We start from the raw sequence: 16,702 nt of genomic DNA on the forward strand, positions 1-16,702 counted from the left end.
ACAGATAAGGCTCTTTCTGCTCTCTTGCAGAAGAATTTAGTCAATAAATAACCAGCTACATGACCTATGGTGTATCATCATAATAAGGGATTTTATGGAATGGTTAAATCAGAGCTGCTTGGTCCAGAGGAGTTCTCGTTTGGCACCGGCACTGGTCAGTGTAGGCACAAGACGGCGGTACTAAAGAGGACACGATGGCAAGTAGTACTGCACTAGAGGTATTTGGTCTTCAAAGCTTTGGGGCTGGCTGATCTTCCCAGTAATCGAGCTCCTCGTCCTCTGATGGACCAGATGAAGGCAGGTTGGTTTGGTCTAGTTGGTCCGTGTTGCCCCTGTGGTCAGATCCCCAAGGGTTTTGAAGAACTCCTCCATTTCTTGTTGCAGGAGAATGTTTCGGTTCTCCGCGTCTTGATGCGCCCGCTCCGAGTTCCTGAGTCGGATCTCTAGCATGTTAAACTTCTTCTTCTCCTGGTCCAGCTCCTCCTCCAGGCGGTTTACCTGGGACTGGTACTTAGAACAGGACTCCTCCAACCTCAAAGAAAAGAAGAATGGGTTATTAATAACACGTCATGCTGATTTTAATTGGTTATTTGACAGAAAATGGCTCATTCTTACTTGCGAATGCAGGTCTCGTAGCTCGTCCTCTGTTTCTTCAGCTCCTGCTTGAGCTCGGTCAGCATGTTGGTGAGACCTTCATTCGTTCCTGCCAGTTCATCCTCAGTACCGCTTGCACTGTGATCGAGAGAATTTGGACTTGCCCCCCTTTCTGCAGGTCTCTCTTGACCCTGCCCTAATTTTAGGGCCTTGTCGCTTCTCTCTGGCTCGGTCAACGAGATCTCAAAGGATGTCCAGATGGAGGATGTGTCAGCGGGCAGGCTTAGACTGGATGGGGCAACATTGTCATAGGCAGACAGTCTGTGGGATTGGTGGAGGGCTCTGTGGGCCAAAGACGTTTGAGGGGAGTCTTCATCAGAATCTCTCTGTGAGTCCTTAAGTGAGAGAGCGGTCTCTTTAAGCGAGAGGGTTGAATCCTTCAGAGACAGAGTCGAGTCTTTAAGTTTTTCACCTGATGAGGTGGTGCGCCTGTGAGCTCTGAGGGACGACAGGCCATTCATCAGCCAGTTGCTGCCCCCAGCTGCTGACACGTCCCCTGCTGACCCTCCCATTTTCCCCCTCGGTCCCCCAGATGCTGCACTGCCCTTGAAGGAGCACCTCCAGGAGGGCAGGGCTTTGGACTGTTTACTGGGGCTAACAGCAACTTCACTTCCACCTTTTCCTTCAATTTTACTATCTGCTTTTCCGTCCACTTTCTCCTCCGTCTTAATTTTGCCTTCAATCTGACCATCTTCAGCTGTCTCTGACGTTGTAATGGTGCTCGGTGCAGTCGGCTTACTGTCAGTAGAGGGGGTGGAAGGTTGGGGTTTATCTTTAGGCGTTTTGGAGCCAGTGCCCGAGGAGGGAGGGGGGTCAGTGTCTTCTTGTGAGATCCATTCCACTTTGCTCCGATTGAGAGGACTCAGCTGTTGTTGCTGCGGGGGGATCTTGGTCTCAGTTTCCGGCTCTTCCTGTTGGTAAAGTCCGGTGTGTTCACTGATCAGCACAGTCATCAGGTGCTGCACTTGTGAACTTCCTGTTTAGACACATAACAAGCAACACCTTCTTGAAATGCTTCATGGCATTGTACATACTGATTGGAAAGAAATATGAGCATTATCACTGACCCTCCATCATGGTGACTGGGTCCTCCACTCTGGGCCGAAGGATATTGGGTCCGAACACGGTGGCCAGATTCTGGACGCTCATCTTATTCTCATTGGAGTGAGACTGAACCTCATCCAGAAACCTGAGCAGACAAAAAACAGAACTCATTTCCACATTATGTAATATCACCAGTGATGACAGCTTTGCTTCAAACTGGAAGAAACCTCTTTTTCATTCAGTAAAATTCAGACTAATAAAAAAAGGAGGACTGAGTCATGATTCTGGCTGGCGTATGGGCTCAGCTGACAATCTTTATATAGATGCAGAAGGCAGGGAGGAAGAGCAATTATGCACACTCCGAGTCAATCAATGCGATGTCACTTCCTCTGATGACGATAATGTGGGTGTAATGAATGTTATTTCTCTTGTGTGACAGGGTGTCAAATCCTTAATCATCGCACAGTGAATGGGATAAGGCAGCAACAGCAAAGTCCATCAGAAGAGACACATCAGTGACCTTAAAGGGACAGTTCACCTTCACGATATTGGCCAGAGAGATGTCTGCCTTCCCTCAAATATAATGGAACTAGATGGCACTTAGCCTGTGGTGCTAAAAGCACCAAATAAAAAGACTCAACAGCAATTTCTCTTTCCAGAAATCATGATCAGATTACTCAAAATAATCCACAGACCATGTTGTGTGCAGTGTCATGTAGGAACTATTTTCTCTCTCCCAAGTTACACCCACTGATAATATCATGTCGGTGAAGGGAGCGTGCATCTACTTGTGATAGTACAGGATGTTAAGATTAGTAGTGACCCCCTCGGCTGAGCTTTAACCTTAACTAGTTTAGTTAACTTGATTAGCTAGCCTCTCGTCGGTGTGAAAAAGTGTTCACAGCAGGGTCTGTAGATTATCTTGAGCTACTGGGTCATGATTACTGGAAAGAGACGTGGCTGTTGAGTCCTATCTAGTTCCATTATAATCAAGAGAAGGCAGACATCTCTATGGCTATCTATCTCCAAAACTTGGCAACTCATACCAAAATGATCTAGATGGATAAATAGCTCTAAAGGGAAGAGGACATATATCTATTTTTTTGTTTTTGAGGTGAACTGTCCCTTTAACAACTATTAAGAGTGTTTACTCACTTGCAGATGTATTTAAGGAGGTTGTAGTTGACCTGAGGAAGGGATTTCACCTGTTTGCCTAGCTCTAAGATACCCTTGAATGAAAAAGAGACATGTTTATTGCCAAGGCAAGAGTCTGTGAATATAAGACTTAAGTATTAAGCAGACATGTAATTACCATTGCTTTATCCTTGGTAAGAAGCTGAGCACAAGAGAGAAACTGTGTGTATTTGGAGAATGGGATTATAGGCTCGGGCAGCTCCCGTATGTACAGCTTTAGCAGCGATGCCACTGTGTGGACATCTGTGGTACTGTAAGAGAGTGGACATAAAGAATACGGTCCAGCAAAGAGTATAGAATTGCATTCCGCTGTAGATGAAATGCCCCCTCCCAGTACGTCACCTGTCAAACACTGGCTTCTCGCCACGGTCAAATGCATCCTGCAGCTCTCGCACATGATTGGTCTGTCCGGGGGCCCTGAAAAGGCCCTCCTCCCCCAGCCCGTGTTCACGTATGAAACACACACACTGTTCGACCAGCACGGGGACCAGTCGCTGAGGGCCACACTGGGCCTCATACAACATTGTCTCCTCCAGGTGCTGCCCAAAGACGCCTGCAGCCACACAGAAAACAAACACCAATCAGGTCATTCATAGCTCAAAATATAAAAGCTTCAATATTTTATTCTACCTAATCACAGTAAACAGCACCGTGTGTAGACATTTGTGTGTATGCATATAATTAAGAATATCACCTCCTCCTAGTGGAGCCCATATGACTCTACGTATGGCTCTGACCCATTCCTCCATGTCACTCTGAGAATTGGCCATCAGCAGGAATGATTCGTGACTCATACCTGTTCGATCCTTTTCTCCAGCCCCTCCTGAAAACACAACCGCATTTCATTACTTTCTGGATCAATAAGACAAAATGACACAACATATTGCAAAACAGAACAGATAAAGCTTTTGCAATTACTTTGTTGATCACATAAACTATCATCTGTAAAGGAGTGGGTTCTACAGATATCAGTGTTTTTAGTAACCTTATTAGCTCCAGCACCCCTGTGAAGTACAAAGACAGCCACGCAGCTCTGCCTCTCCTTCCTCTGGCTGCACGCAGCTGGATACCCCACGGTTTGACATTTTAGTTTGACATTTTAGTTTATTTTAGTTTAGCTTTGATTGCACTATGTGAAATACTCTCCCTTTATGACTTTGTAATCGCTTGTGAAGAGGTGGAGGCAATCCTCAGTTACAGATGCAGATAAAAGCATCACAACTGCTATTCATGAAATGAAAACCTTATAAAAACCAATCCAGAAGACAGATGATTGGTATGGGCTGTGTATGGCTTGCTGTGTAGGCTATATATCAGTACCTGCATTCATTACTTTGTCCTGCGCTGTGGTGCATAGTGTGTTCTGTGTGAGAGAAATGACCCAGAAAGAGTAGCGGTCCCAGGGGACACCAGCAACTGCACCATGCCTCTCACTCCGTCTCTTTCTGTCCAGACCCTTTACCTCTGTGTCTCCACACCAACAAACTTTCTTTACAAAGTGACACTGGACACCATCTCACATATTATAAGACCACTCTGATCTATTTGCATGTTTTACCCCATTACCTATAAATTGCACATAGTATGCATGGCATGACAGCCATTATCCAAATCACAGTATAGTGTTCTAGATCTTAGCAACGATGTCACTTTGTTTTTAAAAGTGGTGGGGACACAAGGTCTCGGATGAAAAAAAAGATTTTTAAACAGTTTTCAACATATGTGGCTGTGCTAGGCAATTTAATGGACCATCAAATGAGGCCAGAGTAGATCATTACAAAAATAATTGCATTGTTCTGTTATATGTTACATCAAATTGCCTTGTTTAAATGGTGCATACTTTCAAGTTAGAGAAAACAAAGTTCACAAGAGCTCATGAGTCAACCAGTCATGACTCATTCCAAGGTTAAGGTGTAAACGTTGAAACTGGAGCAGGGATTCTTTTCAATACCACACGATTAATTCACAGATTTCACACAATTAAACTGAAATACCGCATTGTCAAAACCCTGCACTACGGGCTGCCACAGGATCATCAATACAGAAAGAACAGTAGTTAGCTACACAATTTAAACAAAGTGCACTAGCCTAATTTACAGGCACCCAAAGTGGACAATGTCCAAGAAGAAAAAGGGAGGAGACATTAGAAACTACTTTAGGACGCAACGCTGTACTTTAGACACTAGATTTTTTTGTAGGCCCACTATTTGAAAATACAGCAAATTAACAATGATCTAAATGTTGTTAAAATATTATGGCTATTCTTACTAGATATGCTAGTCCAGCTAAATCCATCTTATGTATCGCATTCTGATTTTACAGTATATGTCACATCTAATGTCTAATGAACTATAGAAGTTTTGCAGCACATGTTGTAGGGTGTTGCTCTCATAATTCCACATCAGAATGAGCAGCAGCCAGTTGATGGAGAGTAGAGTGTTCTCATTTGTTAGCTAACATTTCATGGCACAAGCTATTTTTCTTTTTTTTTAACAAATAATGCTTTTAAAAAGGTGACGGTGACAACATCAGAATGTGGTGGGGACATGTCCCCAGCATCCACAGAATAAATGACTCCTATGGATTTTTGATTGTGTTTGTCTCAACTTACAGTGAACCATTGGTCTCCATTCATTTGTCTGGATATTAGCTTGCGGAGAACACAACCCTGAAGGTAATTTATCATAATGATCATCTTGTTTTCTCATTGATTTTCATGGTATTGTGAAATGAATTGAAAACAGCGGCTGCCTGTGAGGTGGGAAAATAAGACATAGGCTGGGTTGAGGAAAACATTGATGTTATTGAACACCATTGCATGTGTTAACCAACAAATCTGAGCAGTTCAGTATTAAATCGGCAACCGTAGATCAATGTAATATTGCGGAGTTGCATTACATTCAAATTTGCTACCTGAAGAATCAATACAGCATTGACTCATATAGCCTCCTGTCAATGTCCTTCTATTGTTCATGAGTTAAAACACATGTTAATACTGGAATGGTCCTTTAAGAGAAGTGCACAAACACAGAAAGGCCACATAAATAATTAAAAACACTAACTGGAAGAGGAATACAGTAGGATGTGACCACACCTGCTAATGATGCAGTGTGTTCCATTCACCACTGTGCTGCCCTGCAGTAGCTGTTAAATCTGCTGACAATGTGTGTACTTATGCACGTGTATGTAATGTCCAACAGATCACCTAAAGCTGAAACAATTCAACAGAGCAGAGACATGGCAGTGTTATATCCCGATTGTTTCTTCGCACAGATGAAATTTAGGCTTGTTTTCCATATGAACTCTGATGCAGGACCGTGTTTATCTGGGGGTCGCCTCTGCAAAATTTAATTTATACACCAAGATTTTGAAGCTATCTAGAGAGAGGGAGAAGCACAGTACTTTTCAACACTTCAATCTGCTTTCAACATTACTTACATACAGAAGAGTTACAGTATTCCTACAGCACTGCTCCTCTTGTATTATCAAAGCAGAGAAAAATGTACTTACTACCATCATTAACAGAAACCTCATCCTCGTGATAACCTGTCAGGCTGTTTGTCAGCCTGCTGCAGTAATGGCCCATGTTGAACCTGTACTGTCAGCAGTAAGTAGCAGCCGCTGCCCTTAAGAAGAACTAATTCTTGCAGGTGAATCTATGATGATATGAGCCATGATACCATTCGACAAGAGCCAACCGTCACAGCCAGTAACTTTGTCTCATATCTTCCAACTTCATGTCTGTCCAAGTTTAACTTCCAAGCCAGCCCTCTGATGTATGTGCTGTAAGTACTGTCCACTGTTCTGACCATAATCATGCCAACCCCACGCTGTCAACAGCAGAAATGAATAAAACCCTTGTTTTACCCTCAGACACACACTCACATCCCTTCTGCTGCTGTGCATATTCCACGCATGTGTTACAGCCTCTGACTCATATGGAGCTGTGAGTTACTTCTGTTTTTGGGTCAACAAGGTTTACACAGAGGATATGACCTGCTGAATGTACAGTATGATCACAATGTCTGGAAATACAAAAAGATCAAACCTGACCTTGTGGTTGTGGTGTATGTGTTGATGTTGCATAGTCTGAGGTTTTAATCCCCTCCTGAATGACATTTACAGTGTTGTAAAAAGTACTCAAAAAGCTTGAAATAAAGTAAATATATTGAGTTAAAACATTACTTTGGAAAAAGTGAAAGTCACCAATATGAATAGTACTTGAGTAAAATGTCTCTGATGTTAAATATACTTATGTATCAAAAGTGAAAGTAAATACACATATTTGGCTCTGATGCAGCATGTAGTCTGCAAAGTAACTAGTAACTAAAGTAATCAAATAATTGTAGCAGAGTCAAAAGTAATATTTGCCTCCAAAATGTAATGAAGTGGAAGTAAAAAGCAGCAGGAGATGGAGAGTAAAACCACCTCTAAATTTTACTTGAGTAAATGTACTTAGTTACATTCCATCAGTGGAAACGGCGAACAGAAAACTCAACAAACAACTTTTTTGTGTAAATGAGATGATTATAAACACCCTGTATTTAATTTTTTTCTTCACTACATAATAATCATTTATCAGGATTTTTTACCTGAAAAGTAACTAAGTACATTTACTTGAGGCATTGTACCAGTACAAATTCAAGTTGCTTTACTTGAGTATTTCCATTTTATGGAACTATATACTTCTACTCCACTACATCTCAGAGGTAAATATTGTACTTGTATACTTGTAGTTACTTGTTACTCAGATTATCGTCCTTCCCAGTGAAAACCACATATCTCCAGATGTGGTGATGTTGAAAGTATCTGATGTAAATGTATTTACGTATCAAGTAAAAGTAAATGAGACATATATTTACATGGATGTATACTGTATACTATGGGTCGACTGATTATCAGAATTTGTGTTTTTTTTATCTGATTGCTGATGAAATAAATTAATTTTAAAATGTTCTACTTTGACTCCGGGGCAGCATGTAATCTGCATAGTAACTAGTGGCTAAAGTTATCAAATAAATATAGTGGAGTCAAAAGTACAATGTTTGCCTCCAAAATGTAGAGGAGTGGAAGTATAAAGTAGCACAAAATGGAAATATTCAAGTAAAGTACAAGTACCTAAAATGTATACTTCAGTGCAGTACTTGAGTAAATGTACTTAGTTACAGTCCATCACTGCCAATAACTAGGTGTGGTACTCTTATCCTGAGTCCAGCTTTGATCTTGATGTTTTTTCTTGCAAACATGTTTTAAGTTGTGGTATTTGTGAAATGATATTAGAAGTTGAACTTGATCAAACATCAGGTTTTAGCGAAACAAGAGATTTAAAATAAAAATCAAAAGTTAGCCCAACAGTTCCCTGCTGGCACTTCTTATTAAACAGATGGATCAGCATCACTTGAACAGTACTCACTCACTTCCTTTCACATCAGCGCTGTCGCCATGCCAACTCACCTGGAACGATTTCAAAAGGGTGGCGGCCAGGCTCGTCTTGATTGGCAGGCAACTCATTGACCTGACTGCCCTGAAGAGGAATACAACCCTGTAGGAGAAAGCAGAGGAAGGTGTGAGTAAGACAGGTGGAAAGACTGACTGACAGACTGACAGACTGACAAGCATGAGGAAAACACCTGTATCATCGGTGTTCAAGCGTCAGACAAGAAATCACTTAGTGGTTCTGGACTTGGACGTGTAGCGCATGTTAAACACTATAGAGTTCGGAGTACACTGTTCTCCGGGCAGCCGTCCAACAGAGGGAGGTAATGATGATGGAGGGAGGGATGACTCAGGGAAACATCTCTTCATCTAGTTATCCCTCCAGCACTTCCTGATGTACTTGCATTTTTGATCCTTCCAGCATAGAGAAGGTCAAAGGTCACATACTAAGTGCTTACAGCAGAAGCAGGGGTCAGCTAGTAACCACATTATCAGTGTGTGTGTCAGGGCAATAACAACACCCTACGGCTGCAATGGAGAGTGTGTGGAGGTCCTAATGTTTTAATGATTTTTGTGTGAAAAATGATTGAGTTTGACAGAACTCACCACACATGCATACATACATACATACATTATGCTCATATATGTACGTGTGACAGGTGGATATTGTGTACGTGATCTGTAATTTTTTCCCCTACATGTTCCTTGTTTTTATCTAGTTTCATATTTAACTGTTATTATCTATGTTTTTTGGCAGATATGCAAACTATATCTTTCTATTATTATGCATAGCTCAATCTCTCCTTCGGCTCTGCTTGTGACCCTTGAGCTGCTGTAACGAGTGAATTCCTCTGGTGTGCAATCAATAAAGTTTTATCTTAGCACATATTGTGTGTGTATTTGTGCCAGCGTCACCTGTGCCTTGGTTTCATCCTGGTCCTTGTAGAAATACAGAGCTTCGGTCCTCAGCACAAACCAACGCAGCTGCCAGTTCTTCATGATACTACGCTGTCTCTTCAGCCAGCCTGCCTTCAAAGCCTTCTCCTGATCCAGAGGAGAGCAGGGCCTGGAGACCCGAGTCAACTCTCCAAGCACCATGCTCTTGGACCGTGCTGCGTAGACACACAAACACACACACATAGAGATAAAGGGAGATTTTAGGATTAAGAGCATCAGAATGAGAGGGAGGCAGAGCGATCAAGAAATACAGAGCTACATAAAGACAGAGGATACATGTTTTTTGGGGATTTTCTTGCTTTGTTGTTTTGCTTTTATTCTTTAAATTCACCCAGAGACAATCCTGAATCATTATTCTCAGAAGTCTCTCTTGGGTGTAGATAAACCCACAGGCTTGACTGTGCATCCAGATTTCCTCTTAACTCAATCTTCCAAGGCATGGCCTCCATTTTGCAGGAAAGATGCCCTGCTTTAAGATGAAATCCATCCATCTATTCCTTTACATTTTATTATGTGTTTCAGGCATTAATGAATGTCACTGCTGTACAGAGAGGAGTGTTGCTTTGCATCAGCTTGCGCTTTAACTGCTACAGACTGACAACAAGCATGGATTACATATTAGCATAGGTATTCACAAGGTATAGAGCAGAAACAGGGACAGTAGAGTGATCCCTGGGGAGCCAGGGGGAGAAAGAAAGAGGGAGGGAGATAAACAGACGGCAGAGAGAGAGGAGAGAGAAATCAATGGCTCTTTTTTCCTGTTAATTGCATCTTGCTTTCTGCTGAGGACAGCAGGGAAGGTATCTGCAAGGGCCGAGACTGAAATCGCTCTCCTGCTTCCTCTCTCTTGCTTATCAGCTCCCTGTCTGGACTCCTCATTTTATTTCTCCCCTTTCTGGATGTCCTTCATTTGCAGAGTCATGATTGCTGGGAAGGGACGAGGCCAGAGACGAGGCCAAGCGAAGCAGCCATTAACAAAACTGTATGCTGACAGCAGAAGCAGGCAGAGCAGGATCTATAAATATGGCAGACCCAGCTGTGTCTTGTACATCTCTAAAAAAGAGGCAGGAAATTTCAGAGGGGAACTGTTTTATTTCATCTACTGTCAGCAAAGAACTACAGTATTATTGTACAAGATTCAAATAACCTTTTCAGGGATAGTGTTACTCAGAGCGCATCGCCTCTCATTCACTTAAAAGTGCAATATGTTAGAATTTTAGTTAAAAACAATTATTTTCTTTATCAAGAGAACGTGAATAACACTGGTGCGCTGAGCCCCCAGTCCAGAGCGCTAGCTGCACGGCTAACTGAGCTAACTAGCTATTGGCAGCTACAGTTACAAGCAGTTAGGGGTTACTCTAGTGACATGCTGCCCCCTGTTTGTTGAATATGAATTTGACAGGTGGCCAATTACCTTACATATTGCACCTTTAAGTACCTTTATGTTACTAATTATTAGTGCTAATGCAGAAAAATTGCCCCTGTGAGTGTCAAACTGTACATATTATATTATTAAGTTATTTTTTACTGATGCATTAAAGTCTGAGCAGAATATTACTCTGTGGAGGGGGAGCTAATTTGAACTATTTTATTTAGTTTTTAGTAAAACTGAGTGAATGTTTTTTTTCTGTTTGTTTTTGTATGATCTTAATCTGTAAAGAAACTTGTAACATAGATGTAAATTACATATAGAAGAATTAAGAGTGCAGCATGTCCCTTTGAATTGTAGAAGTATGAAGTAAAGCATACTCAACCATACTGAAGTGAAGTTCAAGTACAGTACCTCAAATCTGTACTTAACTGTACCTGAGGAAACGTACTTACATTACATTCCACCACTGAAGTATTAAAAGTAAAAGTACTCATTATGTTTGAAAAATGGCCCCGGTCAGTCATGATATCATAATCACATTCATTATTAATGATGCATTACTGGAGCATTTTGCTTGTTGTTGTGTTTGTCTGGCTGCACTGGCACAAATTTAAACTATTTACTGATGTTTAATCGATTGCGTGACGAGTGCGTCACATTTTATCTCATAAATCTTGTATATACAGTCTTAATCTATAAAGTTACTGCAGCTGTCAAATTAAATGGAGTAAAATATACAATTTTTTTTTACGCTCAAATGTAGAGACAGACAAGCAGCACAGGCTTGAAATACTCCACTACAGTACCTCAGTATTTAGGTAAGTATCTAAGTACAGTTCTTGAATATGACACATTCCACCACTAGTAACTTCTACATATTTAGTCCTCCCACTCCCTTCATACCAGGGATTAAATTATTCAACTAATTTATTAGACATCAGTATATGTCATTCTTAAGCACATCTCCATGGTCTTTTTACTCACATATATATGAGCCCATAATAATGTTTTTATTAATTATTGATATGGTACAGTAGCAAAACTTCTTCAGTTAGGATAGGGTCTCATTGATGAACATTTGAGGAGATGATAGACATGAAGTTATCATTATGGGTGGGAATGTTTCACATTATGTTGCCGACAATATTGATGGTATCGATATCGATACAGCGTTTCTGCAGTTCTTGATACATTGCAAGACAATCTTCAGTTCATCACAATGTCTGTCTAACTCAGTTCTGGTCCTGGTGGCTCGCTGCCATGCATGTTTTAGACATTTCCCTGCTCCAGCACACATGATTCAAATGAATGGGTCATTATCAGGCTTTTGCAGAGCTCGATGACGAACTGATCATTTCAATCAGGTGTGCTGGAGCAGGGAAACATATGAAAGAATAAAAAACAAAAAAACAAAACAAACAGGAATTATGTATTCATTCATTGTAATGTGGTGCTGACATTACCTGAGATGAAACAAATATCAAAGGTGCATAGAGTAGTTTACTAGTTTACTGCCTCACACACACATTGACTGCAACTTGTCCATGCGTGCCATCCAATGGAAAATTAATTGGCAAATGGCCAAACTGCCAGAGGGCAAATCAGTTCTGGAGTTAAAATGTTAAAGGAGGCATACAACTATGCCTCACTAAAATCTATATAAATTCAATCTGTGTAAATCAAGTTTACAGAAGTTTACACCACAAGGAGTCCTGAAGTACTGACTCTGGTAAGTCAAACTGGCAGGTGAATCTGTTTAGAGCGGCTGCATGTTTTAATAAAAATATTGATATTTGGCGCAGTGGCAATACGATGTATCGCTTCCTCTCGTTATACGATATATTGCCGTATCGATATCTTGTCCCACCCCTCTTCATGGTCATTTTGAACCTGCTGTGCAGAATCATATGTTGTTAACTGCAGCCTTTCATTAATCATTCAAATGTCCTCATATTGATAATTATTCACCACACAGATAATGGACCGAAGCCTCAAACACCAATAACGTCTTCCTGTAAGAATCGCTACTTAACCGCTTTAGATTCTGCTCTTACAGCTCAGCTTGTGAGTGCACATCCAGCTCAGTGATGCTGTATGAATTCGCCCTGGATGATGCTGCATTAAAGGGTCAGAGGAGAGCAGAGCTGGGAATCTAATCAAAAGAGAATACCATTACAGCAAATGAGAGATGGCAAGTGCACAAGACGTGGCGAGCAAACTGAAGTGGCTGCTGCACTCTCTGACTGTGTTGGTGAAGGAGAAAGGAGAGGCACTTCTCCTTCCCATCATCTTTTATGGTCTTACTTTTTTACGGCTGGTTGAGAATAAGACAATGACTGCCAGGGGAGAAATGAAGCAACAGCCCTTCCTAAACACACTCAGAAATACGTGTTCTTGAAACCATTATTTTGCTCTGTTAAGTCTATTATCATGCAATAATGTGATATAAATTCATCTCCTGTGAGGGTGGGGATGCCTCTGTGGATACTCTCTGAAAACCAACGCTAGTGCATTTCCTTGAGATAACTTGGCAACTGTCACAACTCCCCGAGCGACCTGAAGCGTGTGTGTCTGTCGGCTGTCTACAGCAACCACCTGCTATGAAGAGCACAGCAAGTGTCTATACTCTGCGTCGTGATAATCTCAATGCCAGGAGTTGTCCCTGTGATTTACAGCTTCCTTATTAATCTCCCCACAGTCATGTGAGAGGCATGTATATGTTGCATCCCGACTTCAGCGGTCACAAGTGGATTTTAGCCAGCGTTAGAGGAACTATGTTTGACAGTCAGCTGTTGTGATTTACATGAGAGAGCCCCGCATTCCTTTCAGCACCTCTGATCTGTCTGTCACCTGCTCCGAACTGTGCCAAGCAAAAACTAACTCAATAAACCCTGAACAAACAGGGATGTGGTGCGAACATGTCAGGATGCAGACCATTGTTGGAGGGAGCATTATCCTTCAAGCAGCCATGTTTTACTACGACCCACAGTATCTCCATCAGGATCAAATCTTCTAGGAATGAGGACGGTATAATTAAGAGACAGGCGGGATTACATCACCCTGTAGTAAAGCCTGTTAACTCTCATTGAGTGTTAGACACAGAGGATAAAAGCCTCAACAGTTCAGATCATGCAAGAAAACTCAGGTCAGTTACTGATAAGGGATGCAGAATGACACCGGTGTGCACAGTTGGTGCCAACATGGCGCGGTTACACCTTTTTGGTGTCATTTCTCAATGAAAGCACTGACAACAATATCGATGTCACATTATCACAAAGACAGCAGGACAGATGGAGCTCCGCAGAGGAAGAGGGAGATGGAAAGAAGAAAGAGATGGACTGCAGAGAAAGAAAAAGAGAGAATGGAGAGAAGAAGAAGAAGAAGAAGGAGAAGAAGAGGGATGGAGAAATGGGAGGAGGGACTGTGCTTACCCCGGCGTGCCTGTTTTATCTTGGGGCTCAGCATGGTTACCGTTGCTGTGCTGCTCCCTCTCACAGAGACATGACTGCATCCCTCTGTTCACACACTATCCCTCAAACACACACACACACACTCACGCTCAGCTCCTCACGCTGCTGCCTCGCCCTGTTACTCCTCATCCTCTGCGAGCATCTCTCTCTCTCTCACCGGCTCACTGTCTTGCACTTGGACACGTCTGGTTTTACACACACACGCACATACACACACTCACACACTCTCACGAGGCACTCAAGCACACACTCTCCTCTTCCTCTTCCTCCCCTCCTTCCTTGCGTCTCCCTCCCCCTGTCTGTCCCACTGGCCCGGCGTGCTGTTGTTCTCACATACCTCGAGCCCTGCCCACTCTCTCCCTCTCTCCCTCTCTGTCTCTCTGCCTTCTGCTGCTGCACACTCTCAGTATCAATTTCTCACCGTCTATAAATATGTCTGGCAGTGTGTCCTCTGTCTTGTCACCCATTTCTTTACATTGGCTCCCCCATCGCCGCACGGTCTTCGTAATCCCTCCAACTGTTTGCTCATGGAGATTTGATTATGGTCTCCTCTGTACCTGAAGTGCAACCTCAGATCAATACATTTGATTTAACTGACACCATTCTCACCACTAGGATGTTTGATGCAGACTAAGCGTTCAAGTCATCGTACTGTCTGTATCTGTAAGATATATTTCTGGGTGGATATGTGTTTGTAAAACTGCCAAAAACTCCACTTTACAGCACTCATGTTTAGTATCCCGACTTATTCAGGCTAAGATTTATGGTCAGAGGAGAAAATGCCACACTCCACAGTCACTCAGCAGTCTGTGCGGTGAAGCCACAGCACTCAAGGGTGTGATGTTCTTGTTCCTATTCTGTCTGGTGGGGTTGGAGTGGATGTGATAAAGCAGATAAATGCTGCAGTTGGAGAGGCTGGATGAGACTAAAATGCAGCACAGAGACAGAGACTGCTGGAAGACAGAGCGAACTCGGCTTTCTCATACTGCAAGGTTAAAAATACTCGGCTCACACATAACAGTCAACCATTGACAAATGAGTAATACTGTACTCTTCCTAAATGAAGGCTTTATAATGGAGTTGGGGGGTACTAAACTACATGTAATTGAACCAGTAGTTTTACTGCAGTTTGCAGTAGCTTATGGTAGTTCAACTATATTGTTTAATTACATTTTTACACCATTTTAGACTGCTGTACGCTAATTAACTACTGAAACTACAGATAATTTTAGACCATAAAAGAAAAGTAATGATTTTTTATTTTTTTAGATTATTTCTGTACTGTAACTGAACCACCATTTCCCAGTCCCAACCTCAGTTCTTTATCTTGACCGCTCCTAACACATGCATATATTAGGTATTTAGTCATCAATGAGTCATCAGTACTGGTTATTGCTATTTATTAACAAATGTTCAGAGAAAACCCAGTTGCCAATTTAAAGGTTTGCATTTTACGTTTTTGCAGACCCTGGATACGTTTTAATTTGGGCCAGAGACCACTGTTCAAGACAGTGTGTCAACATTTGTAGGCCTGAAACCACTGAACATTTTTTACGAGACGTTGGGACATTTTCCAGCAGAGTTTGGGGTAACAAAACAGGATCAGTTTGAAGGGACGTCAAGACATTTCCAGCCGTGTTTATTGCTGAAGAAAACAGGTATCTTGAGCTAAAATTTCTTCCCCGAACCCCAACCAATTGTTTTTTATTCCTCAACCTAACCAGAGCATAAGCACAGCGCTGTCACTTCATAAAGTAAAATGATTTTGCAGAAATGTAAAGTTGCATGATAAAGAAAAGTAGTTTCAACAGTTTCAACATTTCCACGGTTTGCAGAAGCGTGCATTGCCAACATTTATTCTGGTGAGTGGGTTGTCAGAGAAGTTATCGCATGCTATTTTAGAAGTTGCCTGTCTAACTTTCTAATTCTGCTTGGTGGAATACCCCTAACTGGATTGTAGTTTCTGGAAGGCAACTGTCTGTGTTTTCGTTCCATTTTTACAAATGTCAAACAGGCACTTTTTTGCAATAAACTCAAATGATTGGCACTTTTTCATGCGGCATGTTTGTATTATATTTTGCTATAAGTTTGTATCACCTGTACATTGTCAATTTACTCTGCTTTAATTTCTAAAGTAGTTTGAGCTAATTTTTCTAATTAGCTTTAGTGAATCAACTTAGATTTTTCTCTTGGGATAGCTCTGCTACCGTTAAAGTACTTTTAAAGTAGCTTCCTCAACACTGGGTTGCAGTACATAGTAACTTTGTACACTTTCATAAGAACAGCTCATACCCTGACAGACAGAGAAGAGCTGAGATAGATAGCTTTAAATCACAAACATCATCAAAATAAGCTAAAATCAGAGCTTTACCTGCCCAGTCCAATGGCTTGTCACTGGTCAGAGGAGTCCTGGATGGTTTCATGGCAGTGAACTTGTCTACACAGTGTATCCCTCTCCGCTGAGGCCACCTCTAGAGCCAAAACACACACACAGAGAGTCAAAACAATGGCAATACTGAAATCTCAGTCCTCTGCTTAATTGATGACCACTAAGTAACAAATCAAATGACATTCA

At 41.8% G+C, this 16,702-nt stretch overlaps 1 protein-coding gene across 1 annotated transcript; it reads right to left on the reverse strand.

Moving 5' to 3' along the window:
• Positions 1 to 5: 5 nt before the first annotated feature.
• On the reverse strand, positions 6 to 16,592 carry arhgap22a (Rho GTPase activating protein 22a). Its single transcript, XM_073481717.1, has 10 exons — positions 16,499 to 16,592; positions 9,244 to 9,440; positions 8,347 to 8,434; positions 3,587 to 3,715; positions 3,235 to 3,445; positions 3,011 to 3,143; positions 2,854 to 2,927; positions 1,722 to 1,843; positions 616 to 1,630; positions 6 to 532 (listed from the first exon to the last, which is right to left on the reverse strand). Exons 1-10 carry the CDS (start codon positions 16,548 to 16,550, stop codon positions 313 to 315), a joined length of 2,241 nt encoding a protein of 746 aa, XP_073337818.1. The 5' UTR covers positions 16,551 to 16,592; the 3' UTR covers positions 6 to 312.
• Positions 16,593 to 16,702: the final 110 nt, after the last annotated feature.

This window comes from Pagrus major, chromosome 15 (genome assembly GCF_040436345.1).
Source record: "Pagrus major chromosome 15, Pma_NU_1.0".
In the NCBI taxonomy this organism is placed as follows: domain Eukaryota; kingdom Metazoa; phylum Chordata; class Actinopteri; order Spariformes; family Sparidae; genus Pagrus; species Pagrus major.

Coding starts and splice junctions, on each gene's coding strand:
- arhgap22a (XM_073481717.1), bottom strand. CDS start 16,550: ATGAAACCATCCAGGACTCCTCTGACCAGTGACAAGCCATTGGACTGG. Junction 9,441..16,498: donor CAAGCCATTGGACTGGGCAG/GTAAAGCTCTGA, acceptor GTGTCTACGCAG/CACGGTCCAAGAGCATGGTG. Junction 1,844..2,853: donor CTCCTTAAATACATCTGCAA/GTGAGTAAACAC, acceptor TTGTCTGCTCAG/GTTTCTGGATGAGGTTCAGT.